This window comes from Pleurodeles waltl, chromosome 9, assembly GCF_031143425.1.
Source record: "Pleurodeles waltl isolate 20211129_DDA chromosome 9, aPleWal1.hap1.20221129, whole genome shotgun sequence".
In the NCBI taxonomy this organism is placed as follows: Eukaryota; Metazoa; Chordata; class Amphibia; order Caudata; family Salamandridae; genus Pleurodeles; species Pleurodeles waltl.
In genome coordinates, this window is record NC_090448.1 from 48,768,237 (window position 1) to 48,795,809 (window position 27,573).

The following is a 27,573-nucleotide window of genomic DNA, read 5'->3' on the forward strand; positions in this document are numbered from 1 at the left end:
GGATTTTGCTATGATCTTTATCAAGTAGAGGTGAGCCTCAAGAAAAGTTTGAGTCAAATTTATGTTATTTATCTATGTTTTTATTTATTGTGAAGCACTAAATATCAGCTAGTACAAGGGCGTAGCTTTGGGGGGTGGTGTCTGGTGTGCTACACCCTCCTAATAAATGTATTTTCTGGTAAATAGTTGGGTATAGGTGCTTTCAGTCGGATATGATGAGGTGTCTCTTGGATTTCACCGAGGATATTTGCATGCACACAGACAAAATCAAACACTCTCTCCCTCTCTTGAAAGTCTTCAAAAATGTTTATTTTACAAAATATTGTAATTCCTCATTTCTCTCCCTTTACACTGCACCTTAAGCCTCTCTCATGCACCCTACTTGTCGAAAAATGTATTTTAAAGTTATATGATTGTTGGAAAATATGAAACCCACACCTCCCAATCTTACTGACCAAGCTACGCCCCTGAGCTTGCAGTCACTTCAAACTGTTAGCTCGGTCGTAAAATGTTGAGCCTGTAGACAACTGGGTTGAACAGTGATGATTGTCCTCAAATTGGTGGTCCTTGGTCCCTCTTAGAGATGTGGAGGCTGTCTCCAGTCCGGTCATCTCGGGGATGAAGAAGTCCATCAGATATTCTCTGAGAGCTAAAAGCAATCACAATTCTTGTTTGCTTGTAGAAAAAGTATTTTTTATTCATGTAGTCCCAAGCTTTTGATTTTCCCGTGGCTGCCAGGTCTGCCATTGAGCCCATATGACTTGACAGCACTATTACAGTGATATGAGATATATAGAAAACCTTATCAAGAGAAACCTTAAGTATCTGACACCTTTAAATTATCTTTGCAATTGAACCCTGAAGAAGCAACTTTGTGGCGAAACATGTTTTGGCTGTTTTTAAGTGACGAATACCTATGTGAAACTTATGGGAAACAAGATTGAGTTTTATGGAACTACATGAAGAAAAGGACTATCTATACAAGTAAACATAAATCGCCATTGTATGGTTTCTACTTCTTGGACAATATTTGATGGACTTGTTTTTGGAGACCTGCACTTAATTTTCCTCAACTGACTTTTTTACAGAGGAAGAGAGAGAAAAACACAAAAGGGGAAAGGAGGAGGAAGAGAAAGCCCTAAAAACAGTGAAAAAGGGAGAAATCTGTGATGTCAAAGAACCTGCAAGAGTGAGATAAAGAGGCAGGGAGTGTGGGGTGTCTGATTAAAGAGGTATGAAGTAGAATCAAGGCTACACAGTCTTGGCATTTGGCCCCCTGACCTTCAATAGCAGTCAGCACAAGCTACTGAGCAAAATTCTGAGCCCCGGCACTTATTTGTTTACAAATTAAGCACCAGTCACACTTTAATAATATTGATGCCACTTACACAATTGATGTCATCGGACATGTTGAGGATGATGTAATTTTTGCTCACCAGGTTACTCCAGTCTTTGCAGATGACCTGGAAAAAACAAGTGGGACAGATTCATTAATTTATTAGTTTCATCTGGGGGCATATATTGCTTTCTTACCAGGGTCTTTTAAAAATCAAAGGCGCTTCATCGAGCCAGGGTGATTTCAAAGAGTGAGGTGAAATTAGGGTGATTTAAATGCTTACGGAGAAATGGAACCCAGTGCTTAGGTCAAAGGTGGTAATTTGTGGAGAACAGAGACAATACCACATCGATTTTACATTAGAAAGCAGAGGGGAGCAAAATGTCCACATTTCTTCCACCTGGCAGTGCACTAATAGAAATGCGCATGTCATCTTGCTCGAACACATTGCTGGCTGAGCTTCTGAACCACAGAGCAGCCAGCCTGAGGAGGTGCCTCCACTAACTCCACACATTGAAACTAAACTATCCAGTCCTCAACCCCTTGTTTGAGTACTTAAGGCTGCAATTATAGTCTGTAAGGCATCTGCACAGAAAGGAATTGCCTTTTGGGTGAGTAGAGGCCATGATCTCTAAGAGATTGACTCGTGTAGGATGGTCAGTGACGTTTCTTTTTGATTTTCATCCAGCTACCTTTCTACAGAGGGCCCTTCGACGAACAAGGATAACTTTGATTTCTCTGCTGTCCTGGTGCCCAAGGTTGATTCTACCTGGTCTGGTGCTCGAACATCCTGCATATTATTGACAAAGTAGCCACTAAGGGCCTGGTTTAGAGTTTGGCAGAAAACATCACAAACATGACAGATATCCGATCAACCATATTACGATTCCACAATTTCCTCTGGAAAGGTAACAGAATGGAAGGGATATCCGTCATGTTTGAGACGGAGTCACCCGTCTGCCAAACTCTAAATCTTCAATAGGACAAAAGTTGCTGACCAATGGAATAGAGGAGCTTCATGTGATTCCAAAGAATGGCTCAAACGACTCTCTGAAGGATCTTCCCTTGCTCACCCAGGCCTTTCTTCTGATTCCCAGGAGATTCTGCCATCTGCCAGGAAATACCCCAACATTCGCAGGACAGGACAAAAGCAAGTGGTTGTGGTGTTGATTCTGGGCTTTGCCAAGAGGCATGGAACCTCTCCACTTCCCTGTTGATAATGTCATAGATACATGCAAGACCTATTTGACAGCCACTGTGGCCTATTAAAATAGACCATGAGGGTCCTTTAATAAGGCTAACAAAGTGTTCAGATATCACCAGACTGGCTTCTTACATCACCCAGCTAAAAACGTGGACCTGCTGCATGTGCATTATATGTGGAAACTGCAGAACCTACAACAGACTTTGCGTCACAGAATACATTTCCAAATAAATCTCAACAGTCCTTTGCGAAGTTGTTGTGAAAATTTACTTAACTAATCTAGGGTTGTGCACAACAACTAGAAGCACTTCAAAATAGCTATTTCATTCTGCTTGATTCAATATTTCATATCTTAAGTCTCATATACGTTCTCTGATGAAGGAGTAAAGATCAGGCTTTTGGGGATCACTGTTTTCTTCAACTTCGCCTGCTGTGTATATTCCCTTTTAGTAATTTGAGGTCTCCTGGAAAGAAGTATTTAAACAAAATTGTCTGCATCGCTCATGTGGTCTATGTGTAGAAGGAGTGGATCATTTAACCTGTATTCACCATTTATTGTTAGACTTGCGCAAAAATATTGTGTCTAATTTTTAATAAAGAATCACACAGGTCAATAAAATTATTGGTTGCAATTATGTTCCATGGGTAAAAGTTACCACATTGATACTCGTGTAATGAGGTTTTGAAGGGACAGAGCAAAGAGGCTTCGCAAAGATTTTTGAATTTTTAACAATATTAGCTCATGTCACTTGTGTATACTTTTATTGGACACTAGATACTGTGATTAATTGTTTTTTTAGTTTCCAAGAATTGCAAACTAAGCTGTGCACCCAATTAGGAAAAAAAATACAAAAATACAAAGATTCTAATGTCTTCTTTTATTTTTCTTCCAACATCTTTGATTCTATATCTATATTGATTCAAATGATTACAGCCTCAGCCAACGCGTTTTGTTCAAACAACAAACTTCTTCAGGGCTTTTTTTTTCCACACAATGTTTTTTCTTCCTTAGTCCAAGTTACAGAATGTGCATCTCATTTGGTCACATGTCTTAATCACTTTCCAGTGTATAACATCTTCTTATTGTTGTCTCGATCACAATGTTTTTTGATAATTCACCAATTCAGTCCACATGGTCCAGGTTAGCTACACCCCATGATGACTCCAGGATCACTGGCCCACGTTGTAACAAACATTTCACATTCCGACTAGCAAAAAAATGCTATTTGGCTGACGCTGTAATCATTTTATTCAATATGGAATTGCGTTGCCTCAGACTGTATCATTTTAATCAATATGGAATAAAAATTGTTGGAAGTAAAATACATAAGAAGCTTTGGATTTTGGGACTTTTTTTTTTCTTATTAGATGCACCACCAAGTTTGTAATTCTATGCTGACCTGCTTTGCAGTAGTATTACTTAGCAGTCGATACTAAATATTGTGTGCACTAAATTTACTACTAGGGAACGGTGTGGGAGATTCGATTTGATTTGCCTGGCAGTGGATCTGAGATATTTGCTTTTTTAGTTTCCATACATTTTAGTTCTGAAATCACTGATTTTTCTTTAATCTGACTGATCTCTCACTTTGGTTGAAGATTTTTTAAACTTTTCTTCAAATGTAAAAAAATGTTTTATGATTTTATTCACATACAATAAATTCTACTACATTGTCATTAATGTATCACCCCCAGAATGCTTATGGAAAGATGGGAGATGGGTTAGTCTTACTTGGTTTTGAGACTCATTGGCATTACTTTAGAGTTGCGTAAATCAATACAAGTGATAATGAGTTGGGATCCATTATTGGTCTAGGGCAGTGGTTCCCAACTTTTTGACTTCTGTGGACCCCCACTTTGTCAGTACTGGAACCTGGGGACCCCAACTGAATCATTATTGGAATCTGGGGACCACCCCAATAGGTCATTACTGAAAGCTGGGGACCTAATCTGTTAATATTATTAAATTTTCTAAGCAGTCACGGACAGCCTGAGTAAGCTTCGTGGACCCCCAGGGATCCACGGACCACAGGTTGGGAACCACTGGTCTACGGTGTTATTTTAGTATAGATGAATGCGTGTGTTTGATGTATGAGAGAGACAGGTGTTTCTGGGGGCTTTATGCTAATTAAATGTACTGTTCTGGCGTTTTGTAATATGATATTGGAGAAATAAATTATTTAGATGAGATGTAATAAACTGTGAATGTTTTATAGGAATGCAATATAAAACATTTTGTGAAGTTAAATTGTGCACAAAGTACATTTACACCTAGTAAGTAATTGTTATGGGTTAGTGTTTTTTGTGATTTGGGTAATATAGTTTATGCACAGTCCTCACCCATTTTAATCAATATTGGGGTAGTGTCATGTGCGCTTTCATCATGGTAAGATGAGGGTACATTTCCCTAGCTAGAATCATGCACAGGCCTTACAGACCAATGGCTTCCTGTGAGATGTAGCTACTTTCAGGGAAGGCAGCATTCATGATTGTTGCAGCATCGTTTCTAAAGGGCGCAGGCACGTGGAATCATAGCGAATAGTGCGAGCAAGATCAAGTGCTATTGTGTGGGTGGTGACTCCTCCACTGCTCTAAAGCAACAAAAGCCAGAAGGAGGTCTGTGGAAACTAGAGATGCCTGTAGGTATTCAAACCACAGCCCAGGGGCTGGGCACATATATGATCTGGAGTCAGGTGGTTCAAGTCAAAGCATGATGCCACCCATCTTCTAATGGCCAAATTCAAATTAGGAGGAGAGCTGAGCTTGCATCTTTGGTCCACGATCCAGGTTAATGTATTTATTTAGGAGCAGCTTTAACATTTAGATCTGAGGCATTTTATAACTCTAGCAATAAACTGTACATAGAACAAAAGATGGTGTGGACCTTACCAATAATCCAACAAGTGCATTGAAGAATGGCCTAACTACGTCAAATTGCATGAATAACATTAGCGATATCAGTCACACATTCTGGGCCCGATTCACAAAGGTACTTATGTGTAGTAAAGTTACGAGTGAGGATTCTCCACACTCGGGGTGGAATCTCTGCACTGAGAACTGCAGTGCGGAAATTCTGTCTCAAGTGCAGAGATTTCGCTCTGAGTGACTGAGGGCCCTGATTGACTACTGCTGGTATACAGGAGTGCAATAACATTTTGTATGGCTCCTATGTGGTATACAGGAGAGCAGTAACACATTGTATGACTACTACTGGGTATACAGGAGTGTAATAACACACTTTATGCCTAAAAATGGGTATACAGCAGTACAATAACACATTGAATGACCACTACTAGTGTACAGGAGTGCATTGTATGATTACTAAGAGGTACACAGGAGTGCAGTAACACACTGTATGAGTACTACTGGGTATACAGGAGTTCAATACCACACTGTATGAATATACATGTTTAAAGCGGTGTGAAGTGAACAGAGCAGCACTCTCTCTTCTCTTTCATCTTGCATCAGAGAAAGGCTGATGGGGGTTGCCAGACCAACATTTTAGGGACTGCTTGGATGTGTATGTCACGCGAGGAGTGCAGAAGTGACATGTATGACAACATTGGTTAAAGTGTTCAAACAAGTGAGGTACATTGAAAGGATGGAACATTCTTTGTTCACTCTTGAACTTCTAATGAATGAACACAGGGCGGCACTGGTAGCAGATACTTAAGCCAATGAATGATATATAAGTATACACAAGACTTGGTTGCCTTACTTGAGGTGAACTCCAGAATGCTTCTGCAGGCAGCGTGGTTTTGTGACTTTCGTCAGCTTCTGGGACACCATCCAACTTTTTTGGTGCAGAGCTGATAGCCTCAGGAACCTTCCTGGCATGGTGGTCCATGGTGTGATGCTCCTCGTTTCTCAAAGAGAAGGGAGGAGACATCTCGTTAGAAGCTCTGTGGGGGCCTGTAGGAACCGCAAGTCGGTTTTTAAAGTCTTCATCAGCTCTTCCCTCTGCATTTTTCCATTGCACCAGGTTTCTTGTAGGGTCCTCTGGTGGGTGGGCAGGCATGTCAACAAACCCAGAAGAGGTAGCAGGCAGGATGGCAGACGGTGGAACTTGACTTGGATGTAGGCCGACCTCAGGCGTCGAGTCGAGACCATGAATCAGGATGTCCCCTTCTTCTGAAATCTCCTTCCCCCTTTCTGGCTCTGTGACGAGAATGGATACGCTGGGATCTACAGAGGACACTATGGAATAGAGCAAATCATCCCTCAATTTTGGACCTGGAGAATCAGAGTCCTGCAAATCCTTCTCTCTGTGTTGCGTCCTGTGGTCCTGTTCCATCAAGAGCACTACATCCTCATCTGGCAGAGCATGGGTGTATGATGTATGAGTAACCCGGTCTGCCAAATCCATGGACAGCTGCGGTGTGGCTGTTTCCCAGCGATCCCTATGCTCTGTTTCATTTCCTCTTGGTGTTGTCCTCTGAGACGATACAGGGAAGGTGTAATCTAAAACAAAATTATCTCTGGTCAATGTCAGAAGAAAACATACATATTTTAACAGTCATTATCAGAAACCATACGTTTTTGGATTATAGCATATGCACATTGACTCTGGAACTATTTCATCTCTTGACTCTATCCCAGATTGAAAGCTCTTTAGTTGCCTCTATTGCCATAGCCACTCAATCCCTCCCTTGCTTCACTAAAGACAGAGACGCTCTTAACAGAGCCCGCAACAATATTCCAGCTCTATCCCACCTCCAAGGGCGTCCACTCACACACCACTTCCAGCTCTGCTTCCTGCCCACTCTTATCTGAGCCTTGAGGACATCTGTCCATTTTTCAGTCCTATTTTCCTGTTTCTTTTCTAGAAATGTTTATATGACTGCTAGTGGATTCCTAAGGGCTTGCTGCAGGAAAATTAGGAAATCTCTTTGTGAACCATAGAAAACACCTATGCTAAAATCCCAAGTAGACAGTCTTATATGATTGTTTCAGGAGCTCCTAGGGAAAGTAGAATGGTCTACTAGAAAAACAATAAGACGAAAAGGGGCTTTATTCAGAGCCCCTTTTCAGACTCCTACAGGTATGAATGGAATATTGTATCCAAATCAGGATTCCAAGTTTTGTGGTAGCACCACTCCATGGGTTTTCTCAAACACGATTTTAGAAAAGTAAAACCTGGTATAATTCTTGGGAGGAAAAACTGTTTCTTTACAAAGCACATTCCCCAGCTCAAGGGAAACCAGTGGGTATGACAGCATTGACCCTTCATCCGTTCTCCTCATCCGAGTACTTACTGGATGAGGAGATGCCTCGCCCCGTGACCGCTTTACCCAGGCTCTAAAAAACACTTGACTATGCATAGTATAGTTTTTTTTCTTCTTTATGCCGCACCATTGATGTGTAAGTACCATACTTCCTCCCATAATGCCCTGCCAGTTTCTGACAGTGGTCTAAGGTAATATGCTTTATCATGTTATTTGCAGAGAGCTTCCATCTTGAGTTGCAGAGCAAGAATGTGCTGATCAGGACAGACAAGTGTGAGGAGTTATATCAGTTACCAAAGAGGAACAAAGAATATCTGCAGTTGAGCAAAATACTATTTGATGTCCCTAAAATCCATATTCACATGGAGGAAGAAGAATTGTCATGCGAACTTGTTGAAACATTCCGTCCTCAATATAGTTTCATCTGCAGCATGGTTTGTCAGTTTGGCAGTCCATGGTTAAACCTATTTGTTGCCCCACTCAATGCCTTCTTCACAATTTCGGTCAACAAGCAGAGACTGTAGATGCTCTCTTGGTCCCTTGACCTCAAGGAATCTGGGTTTCTTTTCCACCAATTCTCCTCTGTCTGAGGGAGCTGCAGAAGATGCAGAGTGATTCTGGTAGCACCAATCTGGCAGGGTTGCTTGTGGTTCCCTCTATAGAGTCAATTAGCCGTAGAAGATTCCACCGTCCACCTCTACAGTATCTATTGCTGACTCCCAGCTTCCACATCTGTGTCTCACTGCATAGGCTGCATGGAAGTTGAAAGGTTACGCCTTTAAAGGTTGGAATGCACAAAAAATTAGCCATGGACATTTAGGCTTCCAGGTAGCCCTAAACTTTATCATCCTATGAAAAACACTGGGATCATTTTTGTAAATAGTATCTGGTTGAGAACTATCAGCCCAATTTCTATACTGGTGGTAAGCATACCCTGTTGTGATGGAGTATCCATACCGACAATATAATGGTTTGCCTCCTTATCCCTCCCTGAATATATAAGCAGCGGACCATAGTTTGGTAACGGCAGAGACTACTCTGTTTCCACATTGGCTAAATGTCTCTGATGACTTCATGGAATCCTTTTCACACCTCGCCGCCAAAACCTAGAACTCCCTCCCCGTCGACCTACAACTGACCCAGGACCTCCTGACCTTCAGGAAACACCTCAAGACTTGGTTATTCGAGCAGTAGCAACCCTCCCCCCGGCGCCTTGAGACCCTAACAGGTGAGTAGCACGCTTTACAAGTGATTGATTGATGGAGTAAGGGACATAGGAGAATGGCTACATGTCCCCCATCGAATTTGCATGGCTGGACATACAGCCGTTTTTCACTGCCCATCACTGCCAGGATGGGTAGTAAAAAACTAAAAAATTCCCATGGTGAGGGGGGCATTTTTGTTTAAAAAAACCACTTCGGGGTTTTGTTTTTGAAAATAAAAAACATTTTGAAACATTACAGTATGGCGCCATCATGTTTCCTTAATAGCAGTACATGTGAATAGTAGAAATGACTGTCGGGCTGATGGACCTCTCTAAATCTGGCAGGCGAGTATTCCCTCAGGGCAATAGAGTAATGTGCTTTGTTGCCCTGACAGAGTACAATCCGTACACCATGATATAAATTAAACCCTTAGATCCAGCTACGTGTGATCTCTTTCAGGTACTAGGCGTCTTAAAGGAAGGTTTATTAACATTTCTGTCTGCTTCCACCTCAGAGGCCCACTGGGTACCGATTAAAGCTTTCAGGGAGTCCAGTGCTGATGTACTAAAGGCAACACCTTTAGCATTTAGACTCCTCAAAAGTTTTAGACTTAAAAAAACAGTGAGTTTTAGTGCAGTGTCCACTTGAGATTTGTCTGTAGTACTCAGATCTCTACAGGAAAAGCTTGTTTGAGCCTTTAGAATCAACAGAAATAGCTTGGGTTTTGGCTAAAGTAGCTTTTCTGATAGCCATCACACCCACTAGGAGTTTAGGTGAGCTAGGAGCTTCAGTACTATCATTCCCATATCTCAGGGGTTTTCTGGACGCAGTAGTACTGTGTCGGGATCCAAAATTCAAACTGTAAGTTCACCCAAAGTTTTATTTATCAGAAGAGATCGGTTTGCCTGAAGTTGAAGGGTCATCTAATGATTCTGAGACTTTGTCTGTGGATGTTCAATGCCAGTGAATATACAGGGTCTCTCAACAAGAGCAATTTCTACCTCCTGGGCTGAGGCTTGTGGTGTTTCGCTGCAGGAGATTTGTAGGGTGGATAACAGCTGGATAATACTGTATGTTAAAATTCTAGTGCTGGAATTCTTAGGTTAGCCATGAAGTAATTGCTGTAGGGTGACTAAATTGCATATGAGTGTTAGAAATGGGGTCTCTGGTTGGCAGTCAGGTTAGTCCGTGTCCAAGCAAGGACCCTCACTCTAGTCAGGGTAAAGGAGAATCACACTCAGTTAGCCCCCGCTCACCCCCTTGGTAGCTTGGCACGAGCAGGCAGGCTTAACTTCAGAAGCAATGTGTAAAGTATTTGTACCAACACACACAGTAACTCAGTGAAAACACTACAAAATGAAACAACCCAGGTTTAGAAAAGTAGATAATATTTATCTAAACAGAACAAGACCAAAATGACACAAATCCAATGTACACAAGTCAAGATATGAATTTAAAAAGAAAAAGAGTCTTAAATCCTTTAGAAAACAGTGAGAATGCTGTTACCACTCAAAAGTACCTGGGTAGCGGCAAAATAAAGGCGCACGGGCGAGTGCGCTTCAAAAAAGGCCAGCGATGCGTCTATTTCTCACCCGCAAGCGAGAATGTGCGTCATTCCTCCTTCGGTGAGGTCGGCGTGCGTTGTTTTTTCTCTCCCGCAAGAGAGCGATGCGTCGATCCGGACGGGCACCTCGGGTCAAGGCAGGCTTTGCGTTGATTTTCCACGTCCAGGGATGTTGTGTTGAAAATCCGGTCACATGGTATCACAAAACTGCGCTGTGTGGGGATTGCGTCATTATCAGCCTTCGTTAGCGGGTGCTGCAAGTCATTTCTCCAGCTGTGTTGCGTCGATCTTCCAGTCGCGATGCAGGTGGAGCGTTGATTTCAGCCGTGAAGCCAGCGGCACGTCATTTATTAGCTGCTTCACGAAGGGTGCGTCGAACATTTCCCCGCAAGGTGATTTGTGCATGGATTTTCAGTTCCTGCCAGCCAACTTCACGTTTCAAGGGCCCAGGAACTAAATAAGGCACCACTTGGCAGGGCAGGAGTCTCAGGAGGGAGTCCAGGGGATGGCAGGGGAAGTCTTTGATGGCCCGGAGACTTCAACAACAGGAGGCAAGCCCAGGTCAAGCCCTTGGAGATTCTTCACAAGCAGGAATGCACAACAAAGTCCAGTCTTTGTCCCTTTTCACAGGCAGAAGCAGCAACTGCAGAATATCCCTACAAAGCACATTCACAGACAGGGGCAGCACTTCTCCTCAGCTCTTCAGCTCTTCTCCTTGGCAGAGGTTCCTCTTGATTCCAGAAGGGATCTAAGTTTCAGGGGTTTTGGGTCCTCTTCTTATACTCCATTCTGCCTTTGAAGTAGGCCTACTTCAAAGAGAAGTTTCTGTTGTTTTCAAGATCCTGCCTTGCCCAGGCCAGGCCCCAGACACACACCAGGGGGTTGGAGACAGCATTGTGTGAGGGCAGGCACAGCCCTTTCAGGTATAAGTGACTACTGCTCCCCTCCCTCCCAGCACAGATGACTCATCAGGATATGAAAGCTACACCCCAGCTCCCTTTGTGTCACTGTCTAGAAAGAGGTCCAAACAGCCCAACTGTTAAACTGACCCAGACAGGGAATCCACAAACAGGCAGAGTCACAGAATGGTTCAAGCAAGAAAATGCCTACTTTCTGAAAGTGGCATTTTCAAACACACAATCTAAAAAAAAACTTTACTAAAAGATGTATTTTTAAATTGTGAGTTAAAAGACCCTAAACTCCACATTTCTATCTGCTCCCAAAGGGAATCTGCGCTTTAATAATATTTAAGGGCAGCCCCCATGTTAACCTCAGAGAGAAATAGGCCTTGCAACAGTGAAAAATAATTTGGCAGTATTTCACTGTTAGGACATGTAAAACAAATCAGTACATGTCCCACCTTTAGCATACACTGCCCCCTGCCCATGGGGCTACCTAGGGCCTACCTTAGGGGTGCCTTGCGTGTATAAAAAGGGAAGGTTTAGGCCTGGCAAGTGGGTACACTTGCCAAGTCGAATTCGCAGTTTAAAACTGCACACACAGACACTGCAGTGGCAGGTCTGGGCCATGTTTACGGGGCTACTTATGTGGGTGGCACAACCAGTGCTGCAGGCCCACTAGTAGTATTTGATTTACAGGCCCTGGACACCTCTAGTGCACTGTACTAGGGACTTACTAGTAAATCAAATATGCCAATCATGGAAAACCAATTACACATACATTTTACATAGGAGCACTCGCACTTTAGTACTGGATAGCAGTGGTAAAGTGCCCAGAGTATCAAAAACAGCAAAAACAGAGTCTAGCACACATCAACAACCTTGGAAACAGAGGCAAACAGTTAGGGGAGACCACACCAAGGATGCCAAGTCTAACAATGAGCATGATAATGATTGCTGGTGCCATTATTGTGAGCTTTGGTAAATCCTCTGAGATTAATTCAAGAATTCCACCTGTCACTGTTTTGTATACTTATTGTGTTGCCCTAACTGGGAAGGGTATGCCCAGATGTGAGTCCTGTGCACACTGTGTCACTAGAAGCAAGCTGTACCCGGCAGATGAGCCCATAACTCGGGCAAAACCGGTCCTGGGTTGCTTGTGTTCCGGTTCAGGGAGACCTGGCCTGGCAGTTCGGGCTAGACTGTTCCCATTGGTTAAGCAGGGTCAAGACTTACCTGTATATAACTAGGTCCAAAGTTAGGTGGCATGGTGTGCAAAATAACAATGGATTTGGATGCACCCCCAAATTATTACCAGTGGCTGAGTTTAATTCAAGAATTCTACTCGTCACTGTTTTGTAAACTTATTGGTAAATCCTCAAGCATTAATGACTGGGACAGGAAGATGGACGAAGGATAATAAATATTATTCATGATCTTCACTACCCATCGTCCACCTTGTCTCAATCCTATAACCTCCCTCCCGTCTGTCTTTGGCACTGCCAATATTCTGATCAGCTTCTTCCTAGCAGGCTATCATGTAGGAAGGAGGGCACTTCTACTTTGACGTTGTGACGTAAACTAAGGAACAACTATGCTATGCATTGACAACTGTTATCTAGAGTGTGGGCAAAGCTATCTCGGGGTGGGGCCTCTCCTAAAGCAGTAAGGACTTGGGTGCGGAGGACTACGATCTATGGTAAAGAAGGTTACTGGAAACATGGGCGTCCACAGACAGTTTTTCAGGGGGGGCATCCGCCACACTCCGCAGCACCCTTGACTACTTTCGGCAGGGCGGCAGCTGTACTAGTTCAGGCAGCGTAACCAGCGTAACACTATGGTGGCCGTAGTGTGACGCTGCACTATAAGCCTGCACAACTGGCTGTACCTAAATCCAAGGAGGGGGGGGACAAGCTCAGCCCCTACCCCCAACCCTCCTAAATAAAAGCTTCTGCCTGACTGAATTAATATATGGATACCAAAATTGAAATATGTGTATTCCTAAGAAGAATGTGAGTATTTTCAGAGCTGGTAAGCTAATGGTTGAGTTTCTAAAATGTACAGTATTTAAAGCTGATATTTGAGTGATAAGTCATGTGGCGTTGGGGGTTTATTACTGTTATAATTACCTTGGTGCCAAGATCATTAAAGCTTTGGCTGTTATGTCTTTACCCACATAAAAGCATTCCAAATTAACAAAGCCTTTTTATGAGCTGACTTGACAGCGGAGCTGTTGCCACACAATTACATGAGAACCCCCGTAGAGGGGCTTTGGCTCTGCCTGCATGTAGGGAGCCAGGAGTGCGTGTTTTGATTGGGCAAAACTTATATGCTTCCAGAAAAAAGTGCCCTCCATACAGATGTGATCATTTTCTTTATTTATCCAGCTGCCTGACCTTGTACTTTCAGGGGCATATGCATGCCATTCTACTGCTGTTAAAGTGTTGTAGATAACTAGATAATTTCTGGTGTTTTTCTCTGGCAACAGCACAGATGGGAGGGCAGTCAATACCCTAAATTGAGTTTTATGTCAAGTTTGACAGTGCAACTGTCACTTGACCTTTTAACCTACACCAACAATATTCTACAGTTCTTTGCTTCCACACAAATACAAATTCATTCCCATGCTTTCTACTTGTAATGCTTCACTTTACCATACAGCATTCTTTTAAAACCAGGCTTACTGGCACTGCCAATGCTTACTTTGCATTAATGCTGGCTACCCTGCCTGATGCAGAGTTGATAATTTCACAAAGACTAGTCGCCAACATAATAGTGTGTAATGTAATCACTATTATAACACTAATGATATTAGTAACCCGGGATGTCTTTTATTGATCATAAGTAGCTCTCATAACAGAAAAGGTTGGAGACCGATGGTCTAGACCCTGAATAGGTATGACAGAAAGGCAACACCGCTTTGCATCCTTGTAGAGAAAGGAAGGAAATATGTTACCTCATTACTGGAAGAAGGGAGCACGTTTGCAAACAGTTGTTAGAGCACGAATGAGGTCAGATATCTTCTTTTGAAGTGTCACAAATGCCCACTGTCCTGTTGCAGCTATTTGACAAAGGTGTGTCTTTGGATATATGATAATTGTTAACATGAGGCACCGTTGGACAGTCAGTGAAATCGCTTTGCAGTTACTTATATCTGCAAATGCCCTGTATGGATTGGGATGTCAGTGAAAAGGGCAGTGGCCATGAATCTTAGTACTGCGATGTTGGAAGCCATGAAGCCACCTGAGATGTAGCGCCCACTCAGATGAGGCTGATCTGTGTCCAGGCTTGGAGCATCGGTCATCTGACAGTGAAGCCCCATGAGGCTCCTCAGTGGTGCAACTGACAGAGCAGGCTTTACAGAGCTTTTGTATATGTAGGCTTCTGATGCTGCATCGTCACCCATTCTGCACCAGTCAAGGAACCAAAAGGAGCCCGGTTTAAATGTTTCAACCTGCCAAGGTCTCCTCCTCCCTTCTCTTTAACTCTCTATCCATCCATCCCTTCTCTGTCACGTACCTTCTCTTCAGCCTCACTCCTTCTCTTCCTTCCTCTCTCTCTCTCCTCAGCCTTCTGTAACTATCCCTGGATGCTGAAAAAAGTAACAATGGCACCTGCAGCAGCCTTTGGCCTTCAAAGGCCAGCCTCCAATGGCTCCAACCTTCTGTGGAAATGCCCGGTGGAATAAAAGGCCAGTCCAAACCTGATCTTACTCTGTTAACCGACCCTGTGGAAAATGTATATTCTTTGTCTTGCTTTGCCTTCCCAGCAGTGTTTAGGACACTCTGCCAACAGTGGAACCCACTTATCTCCTGGGACCTTTCTGGGAAGATGCACGCTTGTCCAAGGAACTTCAAGCTGCTCCATCCACCGCTGTGATGTGCAGTATGAGTTGTCGGCCTAACAGCCATTTACGGCTGTATATGGGGGAATACTGGAGTAGTATTGGTCAGAATAAGTTGTGTTCCTCCTCTTTTTTACCACTGGACTTCAAAACACTGGAGGCTGCTGAGTTTTTCCCCATGTATTCTTTGCTTTTCTGAGTAGATACTTGGCCACTACTCCACTGTGCACACATACCACATCTCTAGCCTTCTAACTTTGCATACATACCTCACCTCTATTCTTGTGATGCTTCACACATATCTCATCTCTATTCTTCTGACGCTTCACACATACCTCAACTCTATTCTTCTGAAGCTTCACACATAACTCATCTCTATTCTTCTGACACTTCACACACACCTCATCTCTATTCTTCTGACGCTTCACACATACCTCAACTCTATTCTTCTGATGCTTCACACATACCTCATCTCTATTCTTATGACGCTTCACACATACCTCAACTCTATTCTTATGACGCTTCACACATACCTCATCTCTATTCTTCTGACGCTTCACACATACCTCATCTCTATTCTTCTGACGCTTCACACATACCTCATCTCTATTGTTCTGACTCTGTACATGTCATCTCTCTTCTCCTGACTGCATACATACCCCATCTCTATTCTCCTGACTGTACACTTACGCCATCTCTATTCCTCTGACTCTGCACACATACCTCATCCTATTCTATAGCAATGCATCTGAGGGACTGAGAGGACCAGGGCCCTTAGTGCCAAGAGGCACCAACGCGAGATCTGGGGGCAGCAGCGGCCACCCCCCCTTTCCAGCCCTACTTAGCGTGTCGTGGGTCCCCGCTGCCCAGGGAAAGCACTGCATCTGAGGGATTCAGAGGACTAGGACCCATAGTGCCAGGAGGCACCAACGCGAGATCTGGGGACAGGAGCGGCCACACCCCCTTCCAGCGCTACTTAGTGCATCGTGGGTCTCTGCTGCGCGGCACACACCCAGGTCAAGGGCGGGCTCGCCCTGCGCCCTTCAGCACCAGGAAGAGGTGGGGGGGGCACCCTCCTTGGTACTGTGCTTGACAGCCCTCGACTTCACTTGCTGCTCTTCGTGGTGGTCCATTTGAGGGGGCTAGGTACATGACTTGTATTTCTCTTGACTCTGGGTGTTTAAACTTCCTCCTGTGACGAGACCCACCCAGCTGACTGCCCTCACTCTGAAAGACACTGAGACTCACAACTTTGCCTTTTTGTTTGGCTGTTAACTTTAGGTTTCGCTGTTATATAGAGGGGTTGTACCCTTTTTTCTGATTATCGTTTTCCAGCTGTTTTATTTGTAAGGGTTGCTTTACCCCATATTGACAGAGCCATTGACTCCTTGGGCCCAAAGGGGGGTGGTGTCCTGTTCTTTCAGTGTATTATTTGGTTTTAGTTGATTATTTCTGTTATATTTTGCGGGGGACCACTCATTAACGGGGGGCGTTAGTCTAGTGGTGACCACTTGCTCACTTGTGAGACATCTTGGGATGGGGAAGAAGAAAACCACTCGGCCCATCCAAAGGTCTCCCCAGGGTGCTTGCGGATATCCACCATTGAGGGGTTTTTGACACATGCAGTGGGTGTGGTCTCTAAAGAGATTGAGTCAGCAGAAAGAAGGCTATCCTTACTAAGGATGGCATCATCTTCCCCTTATAACGCACCCCTAGCGCACAAACTGGCCCGTTACTCCCATACCATCACAGTAGGGTGCAAACAGGAGATTGCGCAGGCTGGATTCCCGTAGTTGTTTCTTCTCCGCCAAGAGGGCCTGTTATAGAGGAGGGTCCCAAGGGGGATGTTTCCCAGCTCAGCCCCACTATCAGCCCAAGAAATAAGCGTTGGAGGCAAATAGAAGTTTCCAATAAGAACATTTCTGTTGTAAGTGTGGGTGTGCAGACAGAACCTTTAGCACCCACGCCCGCATCTGAGGCAGGCTCCTTCCCTCACCATTTCGCAGAACTGGAAACATTTCTCACTAGGTCATTGAATGATTTGGTGGCTCGTGTATGTAAGGTGGAAAATCTCACATGCCACCTGGTGGATTACGCAGTGGAAATTATTTGTGCATCTTTGACTCCTCCTAGTCCTAACTGGCCTTGGGAGTCTGTTGGCGAGTGGGAGGGCGCGTCTAGCATCCCCCAGAGTGCCAGCCTCAAAACGTCTGGCTCCCCTCTTCCGGGCCTGGGCCAAAAACCCACTGTCCAGCCAGCCAACATTCCCCCACTCTTGCCTTCTCACCCCACTTCCTTTTCTCCAGTTACTGTTCCTGGCACTGCGATAAGTCCTCCCACCCTACCCTTATCTCTGTCTTACCCAGATGGAGAGGGGTGAGCCGGATCTTTTTACCTTTACCACGGGCGCTGCACCTAGCGAGGTCACTATACAACTTCCCCCGGCGGCAGCTCCCTATGTCCTTGTTCTGGGCAATGTTCCTCCTATCAAGAAAGCAGCCACACACTGCGTTGGCCTTCTAAGAAGATCAAGCTCGACCAACTCTGGGCCAGGGAAATGATTATGGTTAGGAGACTAGGCTGGCTGGGGCACTCCCCCCAAACCCTTGCAGGCAACTGTGTGGTAATCAACTTCTCTAACAGTTGGCGGGCAGGCAATATTTTAGAACGTCTTTTACGCAGGTCTGCGCAAGATGGGAATATCCTTCTGCTCCCCTTGGGATATTTTTATAAACATCCTCCCCTTTTCAGTGGGTGGTGGCATGGCAGGAGAGGGCTGGCTAGGCCTGTGGCTCAGGGGGCCGGGCTTTCCTGACCACCCGTGCTCCTAAGTTTAACTTTGAATAACCGTTTCGAGCCTTTGTCTGACCTTGATGCACAGGATTGACTGGGTCCTGGATCAAATGATTTCTTGCCCCATACCTCCCTGCCCCATCCCATATCTCCCTGCCCCATCCCATACCTCCCTGCCACCTCCTAATTCCTTAAAGGTCCTGAGCTGGAACGTCACAGGAATCAGAGGGAAGTTGGCGGACAAAGGGTGTACAGGTTTGTAATGCTCCCAGGATATCATCTGCCTTCAAGAGACGTGACAGACTGGGGTTCCCTTGTTCTAGAGGGTTACGCCATGCTTATTTCACCTGCCCTCCCATCCACTCATGGTAGGACCAAGGGAGGGATAGCCATCTTTATCAAACTTAATTTAAAATGAAAAATGGAGAAAGTTGTCACACCCTCACAATCTATCTCGAGCAAGCTTTTGACCTATCTATATCGGTGGAGGGGAAACATCCTTTACCCCACAGGCAGAACAACGACCTGCCTTTACAACACAGTCACTACCACGACTGCGATGTTACCATGCATTACTTTACCACCCAAGTCGTTACAATTACTTGCTATAGGGGCCGCGTTGTTGGACTGGTGTTAGATTTGTAAGTCCAACACCTTCCCTACTGTTCAACAGACTGGAGTTGGAATAGTAATTTATACTATTCCAAAGTCCAGCGCCGCCTAAGGCAAGTCGCTGTAATGACTTGCGTGGTAAAGTATTGCTTGGTAACACCACAGTTGTGGTAGTGACTGCGTTGTAAACCCATGCGGGGTAAAAGCATCCAGGTTTCTATCACACAAACTCAGTGGACGGTTATAGTTGTTAATGTATATCATCTACTGTGGGAGGGGCTTGCTGTTGTGAGTGTGCTGGGCCAGCTTTGTAGTAACATCGTTGCCAGCTCACCCAGGTTTACACCGCTCCTTTTCATGGGAGACTTTAATTTACATCCCTGTCCTAATTGTTACTTGTAAGAAGATTCACCCCAAGATGGCGACTCGGAGGTTTGGGATCAGGCACAACTGATACAGTCCTCTTTAGGAGACCGATTTAACACTATGGGCCTGATGCATACTTTTTAGCGCCGCATTTGCGTCATTTTTTGACGCAAAAGCGGCGCAAACTTACAAAATATAATTGAATTTTGTAAGTTTGCACCGCTTTTGCATCAAAAAATGACGCAAATGCGGCACTAAAAAAGTATAAATCAGGCCCTATGGTTGTAGATCATTCCCTTGTGAATCTTCTTAATGGGTGGGACATTAATAATGAGCTGCAGATTCCTACTTTTATGGGGGCAGGCACTAGTTCCATCATTGAGCACATTTATGTCTCTAGCTGTCTATTTGTAAGCATTCTATTACTGTCCCGATCTTCAAGAATGGCAGTAGGGCTGAACCGGCTGCTTTCATCCCATCTCATTGGTGGATAGTGAGGTCAAGGTGCTGGGAAGGGTTCTGCTGGATCGCCTTTCCACCTGGGCTAAAGATGAGCCCAATATGGATTTAGGGCTGGACAGGGCACTGTTGACCAGACCTTGAATCTTTACATGCTGATCGAGAAGTACAATAGGGCGAGGGAAGGGAGGGGTTACCCTGGCCTTCATGAATCTAAGTTTGGCCTTCGATAGAGTAAATATAGCTAAGCTCTGCGGCACGCTTTCGGCTAGGGGGTCAAACCGGCCCTGCTTTCCTTCTTGCACGCTTTGCATGAGGCTCCATCTGCCTCTGTTAGATACGGGCCAGGTGGGGAGGGCACCTTGCCCCTGAAGGTGAAGAGGGGGGTGCAGAAGGGATGCATTTTGGCCCCCTTTCTCTTCACTATTTATATTAACTGTCTGGAGGCGGCCCTATTGGATTCAGGAGCGGACGTTCCGATTGCAGGCAGTTGGCGTCTGCCTGCTCTCTTATATGTGGACGACGCTGTACTTTTGTCACATACGGCTAAGGGCCTACAGCATCTCTTAGATCTTTTTGTCATCTTCATAAATGGGCTTGATCTCACCACCAACTACTCTAAATCTCATGTTATGGTGGTGGGCCCAAGGAATACCAGATGTAAAAGCTTCTCGGTTAAGGGCCAGCTCATTACAAGGGTGGACCACTTTTTGTATTTAGGGATCCTACTAGACTCTCATCTCTCTTGGCAAGCTCTGTTAAAGAAAAACATTGTTAGGTTTCAATCTGCTATTAATGGGATCAGCGTCCTGGCGAGGCGCTTGGGACATACTCATGTGGAAGCAATGTTAGGAGTATTCAGGGCTACGTCTGTTATGATGGCCTGTTGTGGATGTGACATCTGGAGTTATGTGTCCCCCCCTCAGCTTCAGGCTGTTGAGGATTCCTTCTTGAAAGGTCTCCTCAAATTCCCGCAAAGCACCTCCCTCTGAGATGCTTCATGAGGAAGTGGCTCTGGGGTATATCTCTGACCTGATTGGATTGCACCCCCTGTTACTATGGATGTCCATTTGGCTGAAGGAGGACCTGACTCTCAACAGGCGCATATTATTTGACTGCCTGATCTTGATCGTATGTCTTGTATTCCGTGGCTCTCAAACATTGGATGTCCTCTAACTCCCCTGGGCTGCTCTGAGCTTTTTGTAGAACCGGAGCACATAGTGAGGAGGGATATTTCATGGTTAAAGTAGGCCTTTCTTACCAGGGCGGCTGCAGAACGAGATGCCAGGGCCCTTCACAAGCACATTTTGTGCCATTTTTTCATGGTGAAAACTGTTCCTGGAATGGAGCCCTACCTGACTTTTGAGATCTCTGATTTCCACCACAGGTTGCTTACTTATTTGAGATTTAACTTGTTCCACCAACCCTTGTTGCCTAAAGGGTCTGGTATAAAGTCGTGGACTTTCCAGCAAATCCCTCTCATGATGTTTGTCTACTTGATACCTTTCACATTGTCATCACATGCCCAAGCTTTAACAACCTTTGGCACAAGTTTATGTGCCTGCTCCTCCTGTTTATGAATTTTAACCAAATGAGGTCTACTTTTCTTTTTCTTCAATTGCTAAAATCACTCACTATCTTCTTTTTTGTGAACCATTTTTTACGTGGGGTGTTGCATGGGCGATGATTTTTAGTACATGTTTTTAGTGGGTTTTGTCTCTTTTTAGCTTATACACTGATTTTAAATTTGTTTTTAGATTTTTATAAAGCATCACCTGTTTTTTATATATGTTATTTGTAACTTGATGTGAATGTGACTCAAAGTTTTTCTCTCGTGTCTTTTACTATCCATACTTTTGTGATTTCATGGAAATCAAATAAACTTTACAAGTACTACTACTATTCTTGTAACTCTGCACACATACCTCATCTATGTTCTTCTAACTCTTCAAACATACCTCATCTCTATTCTCCTGACTGCACACATACCTCGTCTCTATTCTTCTGACTCTTCACGCGTATCATCTCTATTCTTCTGAATCTGCACACATACCTCTGACTCTTCACATACGTCTTCTCTATTTCGCCTGAATCTTGTCTGTTCTTCTGACTCTTCACACATACCTCATCTCTGTTCTTCTGACTCTGCACACATACCTCTAACTCTGCACACATAACTTTTCTCTATTCTTTTGAATAGCACCCACACCCCATCTCTCTTCTTCTGACCTAGCACACACACCCTGTCTCTCTTCTGACCTAGCACACATACCCCATCTCTCTTCTCCTGACCTAGCACACACACCCCATCTCTCTTCTCCTGCCTTAGCACACACACCCCATCTCTCTTCTCCTGACCTAGTACACATACCCCATCTCTCTTCTTCTGACCTAGCATACACACCTCATCTCTCTTCTTCTGACCTAGCACACATACCCCATCTCTCTTCTCCTGACCTAGCACACATACCTCATCTCTCTTCTTCTGACCTACAACACATACTCCATCTCTCTTCTTCTGACTTAGCACACATACCCCATCTCCCTTCTCCTGACCTAGCACACATACCCCATCTCTCTTCTTCTGCCCTAGCACCCACACCCCATCTCTCTTCTTCTGACCTAGCACACATACCCCATCTCTCTTCTCCTGACCTAGCACACACACCCCATCTCTCTTCTCCTGCCTTAACACACACACCCCATCTCTCTTCTCCTGACCTAGCACACACACACACCCCATCTCTCTTCTCTTGCCTTAGCACACACACCCCATCTCTCTTCTCCTGACCTAGCACACATACCCCATCTCTCTTCTTCTGACCTAGCACACACACCCTATCTCTCTTCTTCTGACCTAGCACACATACCCCATCTCTCTTCTCCTGCCCTAGCACACACACCCCATCTCTCTTCTTCTGACCTAGCACACATACCCCATCTCTCTTCTTCTGACCTAGCACACACACCCCATCTCTCTTCTTCTGACCTTGCACATATACCCCATCCCTCTTCTTCTGCCCTAGCACCCACACCCCATCTCTCTTCTTCCGACCTAGCACACACACCACATCTCTCTTCTTCTGACCTAGCACACATACCCCATCTCTCTTCTCCTGACCTAGCACACATACCCCATCTCTCTTCTCCTGCCCTAGCACACACACACCATCTCTCTTCTTCTGACTTAGCACACACACACCCCATCTCTCTCCTCCTGCCCAACACACATACCCCATCTCTCTTCTTCTGACCTAGCACACACACCCCATCTCTCTTCTTCTGACCTAGCACACATACCCCATCTCTCTTCTTCTGACATAGCACACATACCCCATCTCTCTTCTTCTGACATAGCACACATACCCCATCTCTCTTATTCTGACTTAGCACACATACCTCATCTCTACTCTCCTGAATCTTCACACATAACTCTAACTCTGCACACATACATTTTCTCTATTCTGCTGTTTCTATTCTTCTGACCTAGCACACATACCTCATCTCTCTTCTTCTGACCTAGCACACATACCTCATCTCTATTCTTTTGAATGTGCATACATACAACTAACTCTGCACACATACCTTTTCTCTATTCTGCTGACCCCCTTCTATTCTTCTGACCTAGCACATATACCTCATCTCTCTTCTTCTGACTCTGCACACATACCCCATATCTCTTCTTCTGACTGCAAACATACCTCATCTCTAGTCTCCTAACTCTGCACACATACCTCATCTCTTGTCTTCTAACTCTGCATACACACCCCATCTCTCTTCTTCTGACGTAGCACACACACCCCATCTTTCTTCTTCTGACCTAGCACATATACCCCATCTCTCTTCTTCTGATCTAGCACACATACCCATCTCTCTTCTCCTGACCTAGCACACACACCCCATCTCTCTTCTCCTGCCTTAGCACACACACCCCATCTCTCTTCTCCTGACCTAGCACACACACCCCATCTCTCTTCTTCTGACCTAGCACACATACCCCATCTCTCTTCTCCTGCCCTAGCACACACACCCCACCTTTCTTCTTCTGACCTAGCACACATACCCCTTCTCTCTTCTTCTGACCTAGCACACATACCCCATCTCTCTTCTCCTGCCCTAGCACACACACCCCATCTCTCTTCTCCTGACCTAGCACACATACCTCATCTCTCTTCTTCTGACCTAGCACACACACCCCATCTCTCTTCTTCTGACCTAGCACACATACCCCATCTCTCTTCTTCTGCCCTAGCACCCACACCCCATCTCTCTTCTTCCGACCTAGCACACACACCCCATCTCTCTTCTTCTGACCTAGCACACATACCCCATCTCTCTTCTCCTGACCTAGCACACATACCCCATCTCTCTTCTCCTGCCCTAGCACACACACACCATCTCTCTTCTTCTGACTTAGCACACACACACCATCTCTCTTCTCCTGCCCAACACACATACCCCATCTCTCTTCTTCTGACCTAGCACACACACCCCATCTCTCTTCTTCTGACCTAGCACACATACCCCATCTCTCTTCTTCTGACCTAGCACACATACCCCATCTCTCTTCTTCTGACCTAGCACACACACACCATCTCTCTTCTTCTGACTTAGCACACACACACCATCTCTCTTCTCCTGCCCAACACACATACCCCATCTCTCTTCTTCTGACCTAGCACACACACCCCATCTCTCTTCTTCTGACCTAGCACACATACCCCATCTCTCTTCTTCTGACCTAGCACACATACCCCATCTCTCTTCTTCTGACATAGCACACATACCCCATCTCTCTTATTCTGACTTAGCACACATACCTCATCTCTACTCTCCTCAATCTTCACACATAACTATAACTCTGCACACATACATTTTCTCTATTCTGCTGTTTCTATTCTTCTGACCTAGCACACATACCTCATCTCTCTTCTTCTGACCTAGCACATATACCTAATTTCTCTTCTTCTGACTCTGCACACATACCCCATATCTCTTCTTCTGACTCTGCACACATACCTCATCTCTAGTCTTCTAACTCTGCACACATACCTCATCTCTAGTCTTCTAACTCTGCATACACACCCCATCTCTCTTCTTCTGACCTAGCACACACACCCCATCTTTCTTCTTCTGACCTAGCACATATACCCCATCTCTCTTCTTCTGACCTAGCACACATACCCCATCTCTCTTCTCCTGACCTAGCACACACACCCCATCTCTCTTCTCCTGCCTTAGCACACACACCCCATCTCTTTTCTCCTGAGCTAGCACACATACCCCATCTCTCTTCTCCTGACCTAGCACACACACCCCATCTCTCTTTTCCTGCCTTAGCACACACACCCCATCTCTCTTCTCCTGACCTAGCACACATACCCTATCTCTCTTCTTCTGACCTAGTACACATATCCCATCTCTCTTTTTCTGCCCTAGCACCCACACCCCATCTCTCTTCTTCTGACCTAGCACACACACCCCATCTCTCTTCTGACCTAGCACACATACCCCATCTCTCTTCTTCTGACCTAGCACACACACCCCATCTCTCTTCTTCTGACCTAGCACACATACCCCATCTCTCTTCTTCTGCCCTAGCACCCACACCCCATCTCTCTTCTTCCGACCTAGCACACACACCACATCTCTCTTCTTCTGACCTAGCACACATACCCCATCTCTCTTCTCCTGACCTAGCACACACACCCCATCTCTCTTCTCCTGCCCTAGCACACACACACCATCTCTCTTCTTCTGACTTAGCACACACATACCCCATCTCTCTTTTTCTGCCCTAGCACACATACCCCATCTCTCTTCTCCTGCCCTAGCACACACACCCCATCTCTCTTCTTCTGACCTAGCACACATACCCCATCTCTCTTCTTCTGACCTAGCACACACACCCCATCTCTCTTCTTCTGACCTAGCACACATACCCCATCTCTCTTCTTCTGCCCTAGCACCCACACCCCATCTCTCTTCTTCTGACCTAGCACACACACCACATCTCTCTTCTTCTGACCTAGCACACATACCCCATCTCTCTTCTCCTGACCTAGCACACATACCCCATCTCTCTTCTCCTGCCCTAGCACACACACACCATCTCTCTTCTTCTGACTTAGCACACACACACCCCATCTCTCTTCTCCTGCCCAACACACATACCCCATCTCTCTTCTTCTGACCTAGCACACACACCCCATCTCTCTTCTTCTGACCTAGCACACATACCCCATCTCTCTTCTTCTGACCTAGCACACATACCCCATCTCTCTTCTTCTGACATAGCACACATACCCCATCTCTCTTATTCTGACTTAGCACACATACCTCATCTCTACTCTCCTGAATCTTCACACATAACTCTAACTCTGCACACATACATTTTCTCTATTCTGCTGCTTCTATTCTTCTGACCTAGCACACATACCTCATCTCTCTTCTTCTGACCTAGCACACATACCTCATCTCTATTCTTTTGAATCTGCATACATACCTCTAACTCTGCACACATACCTTTTCTCTATTCTGCTGACCCCCTTCTATTCTTCTGACCTAGCACATATACCGCATCTCTCTTCTTCTGACTCTGCACACATACCCCATATCTCTTCTTCTGACTGCACACATACCTCATCTCTAGTCTCCTAACTCTGCACACATACCTCATCTCTAGTCTTCTAACTCTGCATACACACCCCATCTCTCTTCTTCTGACGTAGCACACACACCCCATCTTTCTTCTTCTGACCTAGCACATATACCCCATCTCTCTTCTTCTGATCTAGCACACATACCCATCTCTCTTCTCCTGACCTAGCACACACACCCCATCTCTCTTTTCCTGCCTTAGCACACACACCCCATCTCTCTTCTCCTGACCTAGCACACATACCCCATCTCTCTTCTTCTGACCTAGCACACACACCCCATCTCTCTTCTTCTGACCTAGCACACATACCCCATCTCTCTTCTCCTGCCCTAGCACACACACCCCACCTTTCTTCTTCTGACCTAGCACACATACCCCATCTCTCTTCTTCTGACCTAGCACACATACCCCATCTCTCTTCTCCTGCCCTAGCACACACACCCCATCTCTCTTCTCCTGACCTAGCACACATACCCCATCTCTCTTCTTCTGACCTAGCACACACACCCCATCTCTCTTCTTCTGACCTAGCACACATACCCCATCTCTCTTCTTCTGCCCTAGCACCCACACTCCATCTCTCTTCTTCTGACCTAGCACACACACCCCATCTCTCTTCTTCTGACCTAGCACACATACCCCATCTCTCTTCTCCTGACCTAGCACACATGCCCCATCTCTCTTCTCCTGCCCTAGCACACACACACCATCTCTCTTCTTCTGACTTAGCACACACACCCTATCTCTCTTCTTCTGCCCAACACACATACCCCATCTCTCTTCTTCTGACCTAGCACACACACCCCATCTCTCTTCTTCTGACCTAGCACACATACCCCATCTCTCTTCTTCTGACCTAGCACACATACCCCATCTCTCTTCTTCTGACATAGCACACATACCCCATCTCTCTTATTCTGACTTAGCACACATACCTCATCTCTACTCTCCTGAATCTTCACACATAACTCTAACTCTGCACACATACATTTTCTCTATTCTGCTGTTTCTATTCTTCTGACCTAGCACACATACCTCATCTCTCTTCTTCTGACCTAGCACACATACCTCATCTCTATTCTTCTGAATCTGCACACATACCTCTAACTCTGCACACATACCTTTTCTCTATTCTGCTGACCCCCTTCTATTCTTCTGACCTAGCACATAAACCTAATTTCTCTTCTTCTGACTCTGCACACATATCCCATATCTCTTCTTCTGACTCTGCACACATACCTCATCTCTAGTCTTCTAACTCTGCACACATACCTCATCTCTAGTCTTCTAACTCTGCATACACACCCCATCTCTCTTCTTCTGACCTAGCACACATACCCCATCTCTCTTCTCCTGACCTAGCACACACACCCCATCTCTCTTCTCCTGCCTTAGCACACACACC

At 45.2% G+C, this 27,573-nt stretch overlaps 1 protein-coding gene across 2 annotated transcripts in view; it reads right to left on the minus strand.

The window, feature by feature from the left end:
* PODXL2 (podocalyxin like 2) overlaps positions 1-27,573 on the minus strand; it is a 313,504-nt gene that overhangs the window by 91,682 nt on the left and 194,249 nt on the right. For both annotated transcript variants that reach the window (XM_069206259.1, XM_069206258.1), the window contains exons 3-4: positions 6,259-7,001; positions 1,389-1,463 (exon numbers count right to left, since the gene is read on the minus strand). In XM_069206259.1, coding sequence (XP_069062360.1) covers positions 1,389-1,463; positions 6,259-7,001 — 818 coding nt within the window. The remainder of the gene's footprint in view (positions 1-1,388; positions 1,464-6,258; positions 7,002-27,573) is intronic.